The sequence below is a fragment of the Scardinius erythrophthalmus genome, assembly GCF_964197995.2.
Source record: "Scardinius erythrophthalmus genome assembly, chromosome: 3".
Lineage (NCBI taxonomy): Eukaryota > Metazoa > Chordata > Actinopteri > Cypriniformes > Leuciscidae > Scardinius > Scardinius erythrophthalmus.
Genome location: NC_138223.1, coordinates 48,962,375 through 48,976,186, shown reverse-complemented (window position 1 = coordinate 48,976,186; position 13,812 = coordinate 48,962,375). Strand labels below are relative to the sequence as shown.

Genomic DNA, 13,812 nt, shown 5'->3' with positions numbered 1-13,812 from the left:
AATAGATCATTTTGCTTTAATATTATCACTCCAGATGATGTTCAGCAGGTTATTGATGGCATAAACCCCAGATGCAGTGCTGGTCCAGATGGTCTTGAGATCAAGTTCTTTAAACTTGCCTCTGATGTTATATCATTTCCATTGGCTGATATATTTAATTTATCATTGGCGACCTGCGAAACACCTCGATCATGGAATTGTGCCAGAGTAATTCCTCTTCATAAAGGAGGTGATATCACAGATATTAATAATTACAGACCTATTTCAATTATCAATAGTGTAACAAAAATCTTTGAAAAATTAATCTTTAATCAACTTTCTAAATATCTTAATGACCAAAATGTATTATCTCCACATCAATCTGGTTTTCGTTCAAATTTTTCAACCACCACTGCTCTTTTAAAATTCACAAACGACATACTGTCAGCATCAGACAGTAATATGCTGACAGGTGCTATATTTATTGATCTTACCAAAGCATTTGATATGGTTGATCATTATCTTCTCTTAGACAAATTATATGCTATTGGTCTTTCTTCTGATTCTTTATTATTTTTTAATTATTTTCTTCATCACAGAAGTCAATGCGTTACTTTTCAAGGCAGCCAGTCTGGCTTCAAAATTATTGATAAAGGAGTCCCACAAGGTTCATCCTTAGGTCCTCTCTTATTTTCCATTTTTATTAATGATCTACCGCAAATCTGTCCAGATAGTTTAATTCACTTATATGCAGATGACACTGTAATATATTCATCCAGTGCTGAAGTCTCACAAATTCAATATTCTCTTCAATCTGATTTTAACTTAGTTCAAAAATGGTTTTCTTCTAATAAACTCCTTTTGAACAAAAACAAATCTTACACTATGTTGTTTTGCTCTCGACCTAATTCCTTGCCTATATCTAAAAGCTGGTCTATTAGTTTTCTCGATGGAACAGCTTTAACAAAAGTTGAAGAGTTTAAATATCTTGGTCTCTGGCTTGATACTCAGCTTTCCTTCAAACCTCATATTAATTCAATCTGCAAGAAAATATATGGTCAATTGAAGTCACTTTATCGCTCTGTTGATTGCTTTTCACAACAGGTTCGAAAAAGAATAATTACGCAATTGATACTTCCAATAATTGATTATGCTGATATTATATACGGGAATACTACTGATTCAAATCTTCGTCCTATCTCTGTACTTTATAATAGTCTTTGTAGATTTGTGCTCAGATGTCCCTATAGAACTCACCACTGCCGAATGTATGAGTCTTTGTGCTGGCTGGCTCCCAAGTCAAGAAAGCAATTTCACTGGTTACTACTTATTTTTAAGTGTATTCACTTGCATTTCCCTCCATATTTGAAATGTTACCTAATTTCTTTTAATACACAGTACAATTTAAGGCATACGGATCAGCTCTTCTTTTATGTACCCAGAATTTGCAAAGAAGTAGGTCGTCGTGCGTTCAAATTTAAAGCTCCATCAGACTGGAACAATCTTCCCTGCTCGCTCAGATCTATAACTACTTTACATGTTTTCAAATCATCTCTTCTTACTTATTTTCAAACACCGTGTTCCTGTTTCTGATCTCTCTTTCTTTTAATTTTAATTTTATTTATTATTTTTGTTTATATTGTACATGTTTGCATTTATGTACCTGTATGCGTATAGTGAAGTGTGTAAGCATATTTATACCTTGTTTTTGTATTTGCATGCTCGCAGATGGCTCATTGATTTCTCCGATTATGGTATGGGCTAAAATGGGGGGATTAGGTTTGTGGGAGCATTGTTAGTGTGTGTGTGTGTGTGTGTGTATGAATGTTACTGTATTTAAATGTTTCTTATAGTCTTGTGTAGTATTTACTTTAATTATGATTTTCCATTTTGTTGCTGGTTTCTTTGTAATGTAAAGGACCCCCTCGAAAATGAGATGGTGCATCTCAAGGGGTTATCCTTGAAAAAAAAAGAAAAAAAAAAAAGAAAAAAAAAAAACTGGCCCACACACTCAATTTCGAACGTCAACGGTCGCCGTGCATGGAGCGAATTATGTCGTAATAACGAGAATGGTGACAATGGTGACAATCAAACAAAATATCCAGATAATCAGATCAACTCAAGCTGCATAATGTATTAATGCCGCAATGCATGCTGGGAGATATGGGTGAGTTTTGATTGGTGGTACCCAGCATGCACTGCAGCATGAAGCATTTCATTGATCGTCACCATTGTTGAATCATACACTGATTCTTGATGGCTAAGTAATAATGTAGAGGAAAGAGTTTAATGCACTAAATGTTTTTAAAATCATTTATATTATTTGATAAACAACATTGCTCTCATGCTGTAAAAATTAATGGATTCTATCATAATACAACATAAAAACCACAAGTCCTATATAATCAAAGCATTAGACACTGAACATGATCAGTGGTTTAGGCATTTACATGATGATATCATCATCATCAATAACCAGCCAACATCTCCTGATCTCATGGCTTTTTTTAGCTACAACACATTATTGTAGACAGAGAAAATTTTATATTAAAGAGTCAAGGGTCAAGAGCACAACTAAAGCAAATGCTAACCACCATCATGGTGACTTTAAAATGCACAATTTAAATGGTTTCATTAAACTGGAAATTAAATAAAGTAAATCTGGTTAGTTTTAAGTGAAGCTGGTAATAAGTGTACGGCCATGCATTTCACCTTTTTGTTTGGCAAAATGACATCAGCAGAGGTCAAAATCTTGACATCAAATTGACATAGACACTTTGACGTCAATATGACTTTCATTTTTGACCTATTTCTTGACGTAATTTTGACATCAAGGTGCCCGCTGGGATATAAGTAGCCAGTAAAATAAACAAATTATTGTGGCATTAATTAGCCCACAAACAATATTTATTTTAAAGCCTAAACGAATTTATTTAAAGAAAAACACCAGCGCTGGGCGTTTATCTGTAGAGGCTAAGTTTTTCAGCCGCCCTTTTCAAACTGGCGCAAGGAAATGCAACAGAATTTGATTTGTTAAACATGAAGAGGACTTATCCGTCTGGCATGGCCACTCGCTCTAACATTAACCTATGTTCACTATTATTAAGCGCATATCCAAGTGTTTGTGCGGAGTGTGGAGCATGACATGGAGGCGCCGGCGTGATCACTCGCATTTTCCTATCAACAGTGGAAACAACTTAAAATACTCCATCATTTCTGGTCATACAGAAAAGAATAATACATCAGTCACAACTACTTTTATTTGTGTAAACTCACAACAACAAGAAAACGTTGTGCCTTTGTAAAATAAAAGAAAATGAACAGGGCACGCTTTCATGGTCTCCGTGAATTTGAGCGCGTCTCAAAAATGAACTGAAAAACAGTGTATTGACAAGCCTCACAGACATGAGAAATATAGCTATCTATATAAATCTTATAAAAAAAATGTCCACCAACGAAAAAATCCAATCGGAAGCAAATATGTACAGTACCATCTGATGTAATCCTGTCCGTATGAAAGGCGCATCTAACTTTACAGCGGAGATGTGTGGAGATATGTTTGCAGCCTACACTGATTTAGAAAACACTAGTTCATTAATAAAATGCTTTGTTATTTTTTCAGACACATTTATTATCATTAGCCTACTTTTTCCAGTGCTTTGCGGCAAGATTTATGCATGCACTTGAGCGCGGAATATAGGCTATAGCCTACATGCAACCAGGATTGAATATAAACGTGCGATTAGTCCTAATTACTTAAATGAATGACTACTAGTCTAGAAAAATCTTTAGTCTATGGCAACTCTAATCAATAGCCTACATTTAATAGTTGACATTATTTAATTAGTAATTTGTATCCAGCTTTTTACATTAAATTAGTTGAGTTAGCATAATGAACTGATAAAATAATAAAATAAGGTTTAAATTAAGATACTAACCATATATTTCTATATAGCATTGCTTATTCCACCACACAAAGGACTGTTTATAAGGTGACAATCCATTATAGACTACATGTGAAGATTGTAGCCTGTATCTTGAAGACTTTTGTATTGTATTGTATCTTCTGTTATAAAGACGAAGATTGACATTTCGTTAATTAAAAAAAAAAAAAGAACAATGTTGTAAAAAAATAAACAACTTAGGCTATGTTCTGTTAGATGTGTTTGACTACTTTTTGTTTAATTATATCTCTAGGTAATGAAGATATAGCCTATAAACAAAAATAAATCTTATATATAATATATTGTATATATAAAAAAAACGTATAGGCCTATATAAAATATATTTTAAAAAAGGGCCTCATTGATTAATTTTGCCTGGGGCCCCCATTCAGTGTAGGTTCGCCTCTGATTGGGGGCTGCTACTATTTGCTTCAGCTTTTTGAACGTAGAAGTGTGATAAAGACATGATAGGCTGTCAATTTTATGTGGATTAAGGCATATTTTGTACATGACTACACATGTCCTTATAAGGCCGAGAAAATATGTCGTTAACGACATAGCATCTCATTATTACAAGAAAATATGTCTTTTTAACGACATAAGATCTCGATATTACGACATAATTGAGTGGAAAAACTAATATGTATGTGGCAGCAATGCGCCACTGTAAGAAACACATCTAAAAAATGCAAATCTAGTCTCTTTTTTTACCTGTTTAATATAAACAAACTCCATTACGGTTCATGAGTTTCAGCTCATCTTGTGTCATTCTTGTCCAGGTTAGACAGCAGTACATGAAGTTCTTCAGATGTCTTTGCTGTGGATCCAAACAACACTGAGGACTACAGCTAAACTGAAATATTTGTAAATGTTGGCAAAAAAAAAACAAAAAAAAAAAAACTGAAAACTATTTGTGTGTGCATTGTAAAGGGAAATAACAAATGAATTTAAATGATGGAATCAGTTATTTATTATATTATGTTATCAGTTATGTTATAAATTGTATTTTTGTTTGTCAAGCTCAGAAAGCTGACTGTTTCTTCTGTAAGGACAATTTTTACAGTATATTATTTTAAATATTCATACACCTCATACTTAATATGTCATATAAATGCAAAATGTATTTTCAGGATGCAGGACCACAGGTTTTATGGGTATTGTGATATACATTTAAAAATATACTATAAAAGTAACTCAATGAACAGCTAATGTCTCTGTATTTTCATTTGGCTTAAATTGTGTATTTAAAAACAAATGAATAGATTACATTTTGCTTTTGTTCAGGTTTTCCTGTAGTATTTGAATGTAATTTTATTACAAAAAATCTCTAATTGCATTGAAATTTATTTATTTATTTATTGTTACGTTCCACAACAAAAATGCTCCATAATAGACTGACTCTGGATTGAGAAGAATATTCTACACAGTAAAAAATTGTCCTGAAAATTAACGGTAAAATACTGGCAAAATTAAAGACTATTCTTTGAGTTTTTTTCTTTGTGCGCAGCCATACAATGTTACAGAACACTGGACCAATAGAAGTGATTTTTGCCCCTTCTTTTGGTTTTTATTTTGGAAATGGACCTGCCAGCTGTCCCCTTCGCAGGGAGCTTGATTGACAGGCGATCTAACCAATCATAATCCGCCATCCGCCATTTTGTCCGACAAAGCAGTCAGGAGAGATAGCAGATTAACATGGGAGAATTTTAACTTGAAAAACGGAATGTACTGACGCCTTTCCGCGGTTAAAACAACATTCCTTCTTATGTTCATTAATGTTTATTTGATGCTATAAATTAACTAGAAGGAAGAGATGCGGTTCACGAGCAGCTTTAACTGATGCTCTACAGCGATCTGTCAGACACATTTAAGAGCCACAAAACGGTATGTATCGTTTAAATTTATTTAAAAAAATGACCAAATTTGAAAGGTGAGACTTTGTTTAATACGTCTAATATCAAAAGTAACCGAAAAGTAACCTGGTCCGTCCTGTCTGTCAGCGTGTTGTCAGTCTCCTCTCTGCTCCGCGATGTATTTTTCACTGCGTGAGAACATGGTGTGGCGTGAGAGCAGCGTAGCTTGTCAGGCATAGCGACAGTAACTAAGGGGGGCGGGTCTTTGCGAAGGGTCAATTGCCTAGAGCTAGAGCAAATGCGTTTGTGGAGTGGTGTGAGTAATGGATCTGAACAACTTTTAAGAGATCCTTTGGATTACATTGAAAATTCTACACATATTATTCTGTACAAGGACAGTGCTGCTATAATCAATAAAGTCAACCTAACTCAGAAAATAGGATCTAAATAAGTTGTGATTCAGGTCAATAAATTATTCACCTTTTCACTTTGTTCATCTGGCTGTTCATCTGGCTCAGTTACAGCAGCCAAAAATCTAAAGTTAAAAATGTAAGGGTCAAGAGCCCAAATAAAGCAAACACTGATCACCAAAACTTAACATTTGTGATTTTCTCCTTCAGTGATTCTGCTTGTTAACATCAGGTGCCTTCAATAATGCTCAATCATCACTTAATTATCTCATTAACTTCAACACTGCTTTTTGGCACTGACCAAAAGTTATAATTTGTTATTAAAAGATGATTTGGCCCTTTTTTTTTCTTTTTTTTTTTGCCACAGATCAGACATGTTTTTTGAAATACATTGCTAGAATTATTATTATTATTTTTTTTTTTTAAAGAAACAAACAGACATCAGGAACCAGCATATATATCTCAACAATGGTGACATGCTTCATGCTGCAATGCATGCTGGGACCTACTATGGTACCTACCAGAATGCACTGCAGCAGGAAGCATGTCACATTTGTTGAGATTCGTAATTATTGATGTCTGTGTGTATGTGTCCAAAGATTTTTCCCATTAATAAAAAAAAAAAAAAAAAAAAAAAAAAAAAATCATAATTAAGATTGTCTCATCTGTGACACAAAATTATTGTTGGTGAAAATAATATTTTAATAACAAATAACCACTTTTAGTCAGATAAAACATTAGTAAATTATTTTTACATTATGATGCTGTAAACTATATCACCTGATCATTTTCGTTTCTGGCTTTCTTTGCAACACATTGTGTGTTTTGGTAAAAAACTGTTATAAAGACCACAAACTCACATAACAAATCCAGAGTCAAACTGCCCAACTAAAGAAAACACCGATCACCATAATGATGACAAACATTTTCAATACAACATCACCATCTAAACTTTTGTTGATTGTCAATAAGAACTTATGTAGATGAATGACAGAAATAAAGTCAGTCTGGTTAGTAATAAGTGAAGCTGGTAATGCTGTTTGTGGAGTTGTTTAATCCTCCTCTGATGAAATCAACTGAAGATTAAAGAAGACATTAAATCTTTCAAGATCTCAGCAAAGGTTGTGGCTGGAAGTCAATTGTAGTTCTTGCGTTTCTCTTTTTTCTGTTCTTGATATTCCTCTTTCCTTCAGTGATTCTGCTTATTATCATCAGGTGTCACCACTAATGGCCAATCATCACTTCAGTAATCACTTAATTATCTCATTAACTTTAACACTGCTTCAGTGTTACTTTAATATCTGTAGAGTGGGACCATATGTGCTCTGAGCAGTGTTGATTTAACACTGGGGATTTGCTGTGTGTTTACTTGATTTCTATAATAATGAATTCCTTATGTAGGCTTTTAGGGTTAACTTTGGCATATTACTCCTAAGGCTCAGTTTCCTAACCTGGGTTACACTTTCTCATATGCTTACTGTATTTCTACAAATTAATATAAGAGTGATGACAAATAACCAACTGCAAATTATTAACTGTTTAATGAAAGTCACGAATGCAAATGTATACAAACACCAGCACCAGATAAGTGTTTACAGGAGTTGATCAGCATCTATCCATCATTTGACCACCACCAAATCTGCTAGAAGTGTCTCTTAATATCATTGTTATCCTGGAAAGCTCAAAATGATCAGAATTATCAACTACAGAACTCAACTGTTGAATTCACGTTTTCAACACACAGACTACGTGATCTAAAATATGACTAACTAAACAAGAAAAAACAAATCTGTGTCAAATGAAACATCCACCAAAAGGAGAGAAAGATAAAGACGTTGATTTCTCACTACAGGTAAAGAATGTTTTCAGACTCGTTTTCATGTGAAATTCAAACTATTTTCTATGGAAATTATTGCATAATACCAGTTTATGTCAGAGCATTTTTAGTTCCTCTCACACACTCAGAGTTATATTCAGACATTACTGTAAGACATTTTCATCTTTTCATTGATTTGTTATTTTGGTTTATTTAGTTGGAACCGTGTTTGTATGTAAAGATAACATTGTCTTTATAATGTTTAACATTCATAATGACACTAAAGACGTCCTGATGTTGATTGTAGTTTGTAGTTCTGTTGTCTTTGTGTTGATGATGTTCTGGATCTGAAACTCGTCCTGAACGCTGCGGCGTCTCCACAAATCCATTTACTCCGGAACATTGGTCAGAAGTTGGATTTGGGTTGAAAATGATATTCAGGTCCAAGCTCCAATGTTGGACAGACGTCAACTTTTGGTTGGAATGAACAGAAAAGAAAAAATTGCGAAATGCATGGCAGTGAAGAGTGCCAAACATTTACCATCAATGACGGATGACACCCTGAACACTGCTTGTGACTAGACAACATGTAAGAATTTAAACACAATTTGCTTTCATTTCAATGAATATGGATTAAAGGTTTATCTGCAATTAAGAAAATGTCCATATTTTAGGATGCAAATGTTTTTCAAACAAACAAAGGTTTCTCACCTGTCTGAAGAACGTCCTGCAAACTGTCACATAATACTGCAGTCAATCAAATCAGGACAGCATACAAGAATGTCACAGGCCGATTCAGGGTCCACTTCCACTGTTCCTTCAGATTCTGTGTCACTTTTATGACAAGAGCATTTGCATTTGGAATTGCAATGAGCCTTGCATTTCCCACAGGAATGCTTGTGTTTATTTGAATCCATGGCTCGTCTAGTTTGTTGATTCGTTTCAGCCGGTGAGATGATCTGGAGACATCAGATCTTCACCAGTCTTTATCTTGTGTGATCAGACTGTGATTTGCATATGTACGGCCCTACAGGAGTGCTCTGAGCTCATGCAGCCAATCCACTGCTCTCACACAACTAAAATTAGCATAAAATACACCTGCCCAAAACTGCAGCCACACAGACATGTACACTGAAAAAAATGTAAATGTACCTAAAAATGGTAACATCTAAATTAAATGATTTTATTGATATCAAAAATATGATGTAATGTCACTGAATCAACCTCAATACATTGATTTATACCTGAAAACTACATTATAACGGTTATATCTATAAAGTAAGTTTGCCACTTTTTGCTGTGGATTATTCTCTAAAATTGTCTCTGTCATATTTTGTAAGAGGATGTGAATGTGATGAATGTGATGTCAACATGCCATCATCGTTTATCTCTGTCAGGAACTGGAAGATGTGATTGTGCATTCACTGGATGAAAATATCTTTGAATGAGCGTATAATAAATCATTAAATAAGAACTTGAGAGTTGTGACAGTAGAAAATAGGAGATCAGTGTTTGTCATTAGGTTTCTTCAGGACTGGTGACCCAACACACTGTTTATTGAACAAATAAGTGAAACAATAATGTGAAATACTGAAGATCATTAATATTACCATGACCTGCAAAGAAACAAAACATAATGTAAATATATACGTATAAGTAAATATCATATAGCCAATAATTAGCCACACAAATGACAGAAACTAAGGGATGGAGCATAGCAAAGGGTCAGTTGATCATTAAGTTTTATATATTTACTTCCCAGTGGGCATTTGATGTGAATTTAACATCAATATGACATCAAATTGATGTCAAAATTACGTCAAGAAATAGGTCAAAAATAAAAGTCAAATTGACGTCAAAGTGTTGATGTCAATTTGATGTCAAGATTTTGACCTCTGCTGATGTCATTTTGCCAAACAAAAAGGTGAAATTCATGGCCGTACACTTATTACCAGCTTCACTTAAACTAACCAGATTTACTTTATTTAATTTCCAGTTTAATGAAATCATATTTTGTATTTTAAAGTCACCATGATGGTGGTTAGCGTTTGCTTTAGTTGTGCTCTTGACCCTTGACTCTTTAATATTAAATTTCTCTGGCTGCTTTAATTGTGTGTTTATAAAACACAATTGTTGTAGCTAAAAAAGCCATGAGAAACTGAGATCGGGAGATGTTGGCTGTTTATTGATGAAATCATCATGTAACTACCTGAATCCCTGAGCTTATTCAGTGTCTAATACTTTGATTATATAGGACTTATGGTATAAAAGTGATTTAATTCTACAGCATGTCTAGCAATGTTATCAAATAATACTTGGTTTTTAATAACTATTTAGTGCACAAAAACGTTTCATCTATGGCATTACTGAGACGCACACAGACATCAAGAAACCGCGTATGAATCTCAACAATGGTGACAATCAAACAAAATATCCAGATAATCAGATTAACTCCAGCTGCATAATTTATTAAAGCCGCAATGCATGCTGGGAGATATGGGTGAGTTTTGATTGGTGGTACCCAGCATGCACTGCAGCATGAAGCATTTCACTGATTGTCACCATTGTTGAGAGTCATACACTGATTCTTGATGGCTAAGTAATAATGTTGAGTTTAATGCATTAAATGTTTTTAAAATCCTTTATTAATTAAAAAAAATATTTACATGCTGTTAAATTAAATGTCTTCTATTATAATACAACATTAAAATCACAAGTCCTATATAACCAAACATTAGATTAGACACTGAATAAGATCAGCGATTCAGGCAATTACATGATGATAATATTATCATTTTCAATAAACCACCAACATCTCCTGATCTAATTTTTTTCATGGCTTTTTTAGCTATAACAATTGTGCTTTATAAACACACAGTTATAGCAGCCAGAGAAATTTTATTTTAAAGAGTCAAGGGCCAAGAGCACAACTAAAGCAAACGCTAACCACCTATTAAATAGTTTAATATATTTTAAACTATTTAAATATTATATTTATTTAAACCGGAAATTAAATAAAGTAAATCTGGTTAGTTTAAATGAAGCTGGTAATAAGTGTACGGCCATGCGTTTCACCTTTTTGTTTGGCAAAATGACATCAGCAGAGGTCAAATCTTGACATCAAATTGACATCAACACTTTGACGTCAATTTGACTTTCATTTTTGACCTATTTCTTGACGTAATTTTGACATCAAGATGTCCGCTGGGTTGAATAATCATGTAGTTTTCCATATGAGAGAGAATATGTAAACTTAAAAGAAAAAAAAAAAATGCAGCTGTTTTAAAGAAAAGCAAAACTTCCAAAGAAGTCCTTGTTGAGACCGAACAGGTTGAACAGCACGTTGAACACATCGCTTCAGGGCAACATGTTTTTAGTGTTTTCTCAGAAATATTCTAAAACTTTTGACATGAAAATCTTTGTACACTGTAAATTCCCCGATGTTTATCTGAGGATCACCAACGGGGTGTTAAAAGTCACACAGAAGCAGTGTTAAATGTTAATGAAATAATTTAGTGATTAACTGAGTGATGATTGGGCAATTATTGAAGACAGTTGATGAGCAGAATCACTAAAGGAACGAGAAACACAAGAACTACAACTGACTTCAGCCACAGTCTAGGATGAAATCAACTGAAGAGAAAAGAAGACATTAAATCTGTGAAGATCTCAGCAGAGGAGGATTAAACAACTCCACAAACAGCATTACCAGCTTCACTTATTACTAACCAGACTGACTTTATTTCTGGCAGACGTCTACAGAAGTTATTATTAAACATTAACAGAGGTTTAGATGTTGATGTTTTATTGAAAATGTTTGGTCACCATTATGGTGACCAGTGTCACTTTAGATGGGCAGTTTGACTTCTTGACTTCATATGTGAGCTTATGGATTTTGTGATTTCCAAAACACATAATTTGTTATAAAGTAAGCCAGCAACAAAGAACATCAGATGTTTGGGTTTTGATTTGTGTTAAGAAAAATGATTGACTAATCTCATAGCTGCCCAAACACATTTACTTGATTTTGATAGTTTTACACAAATATTGTTTTGATGGCATAAAGAAAATTTTGATATTTTCCTTGTTTAAAATTTTTATAGTATTTATTATGAACCTTTTCATCAAATGAATCTCAACAATGGTGACATACTTAAAGGGTAATTTTACCCGTGGAGACATGAATGTGTGTTGAAAGTGGGTCATTTATGTAGAAGAAATGTGAAATTATTTTTGAATTTGGAGCTTTCTAGACTGAGAAAAGCCAGAAAATGTATTTTTGGCTTATGTGGATGAAAGACAACAACTCCCAGAATGCACTTGCTTCGCTGCCCTACAAGGCCACTCCCAAGCCACGCCTACCGGTAAGACAGCGCAGTTGAAAACAAAAACATCAAGGCAAGGCTAGGCTACGAGTGAAATCTCCGTGACGAGTTTGCCCAAAATGTCCGGGATTCGGCTTTTGCGTTCTACAGTCGCCATTCATCATGTTAACTGTGGCAAGCAGGACGAGGCTGAGGGGCGCGGAAGAACGGCGCGAGGCCGGAGGCGTGATTACTGACGACCGACACCTGTGAGGCACTGTTCTCGTATCTCGCACGGAGGAGCAGGTATTTTCTTAGCAATGGTAAAACACATCAACCGATCACGCCACCGGCCTCGCGTCTTTCAACCGATCACGCCACCGGCCTCGCGTCTTTCTCCCGCGGCGCTAGCCTCGTCCTGCTCCCTGTATTACTGTGATTACTGATGAGCGCGCCTGTGAGATGCACCGGTCTTATGGGCTATCTCTCACGGAGGTGCGGGTATTTTCTTAGCAATGTTAAAACGCAAATCAACCGATCACTTGTTTAGCATTCATGTAAACATTACATTCAGATTCACCAATTGGGGTGAATTCAGTTAGATTGAAACAAAAGGTGAGCATGTAAACAATGGATGGCGACCGCAGAAAGCAAAAGCTGAATCCCGGACATTTTTGTCGATCTCGACGGCCGGACATGTCCGGGAAATAGAGTATGGTAACCCCTACTGCTCAGCTTTCTACGTCCCTGTTTTCTGCAGGTTTCTGCCGTTGAAACCAAACGCACTCGCACTGATCTGTGATAGGTCTGTTAGCGCATTAGGTCCAACCCCCTATGGGCGGGTTTGAAAGGGTGGATCTAGTGCTTGTAGTCTTAACAGAAATCCCCCCCTCTTACACTTCCTCCTACAATGACGCAAAATGACGATTTTTGCGTCATCGTAGGAGGAAGTGTAAAGAGGTAAATACAGATTTCTCTCGTCTCGGGGGAAAATGAAAAAATGTTGCATGACCATTCAATAGTATGACTGGGTTTCTAACAATGCAAAGCTTAATGCAAATGGGTGAAGTGTCCCTTTAATGCTGCAATGCATGCAGGGAGTCATGAGTTTTATCAAATTGTGGCTCCCAGCATGCATTGCGGTGTGACGTGTGTCACCATTAATGAGATTAATTTGCTGATTCTGTATGTCTGATCTCTGTTAATAAAGTATTATTAGAAAACAATATTATTAGTATCTGTTAAACAACAAATAATTATTTTTGATCATTAGTGAAATAAATTAACTCCTCAAATGTTTCTTTATGTTGATTCAAACCATATCATCTTCGAATTATGTGCTTTGGTAAACAGCACTGTCACAAACTCACATACAAAGACGAGTTGAACTGCCCAACTAATGGAAACACTGATCACCATAATGGTGACCAAACAACTAAACCTCTGTTAATTTCTTAATAAGAGCTTCAGTAGGAGAAGCAGGAGATGCAGCTCTGGCAGAAGCAA

At 35.0% G+C, this 13,812-nt stretch overlaps 2 protein-coding genes across 2 annotated transcripts in view; one reads left to right on the top strand and one right to left on the bottom strand.

Annotated features, from left to right (window-relative positions):
- Window positions 1-4,799, top strand: part of LOC308688872 (adhesion G protein-coupled receptor E3-like) — a gene marked incomplete at its 5' end in the record, with an annotated part of 11,533 nt that extends 6,734 nt beyond the window's left edge. The window contains one exon of the mRNA XM_081362312.1: window positions 4,703-4,799. Coding sequence (XP_081218438.1) covers window positions 4,703-4,762 — 60 coding nt within the window. The 3' untranslated portion in view covers window positions 4,763-4,799. The remainder of the gene's footprint in view (window positions 1-4,702) is intronic.
- Window positions 1-13,812, bottom strand: part of LOC308688228 (GTPase IMAP family member 8) — a 276,763-nt gene that overhangs the window by 180,903 nt on the left and 82,048 nt on the right. The gene's annotated exons all lie outside the window — the stretch shown is intronic.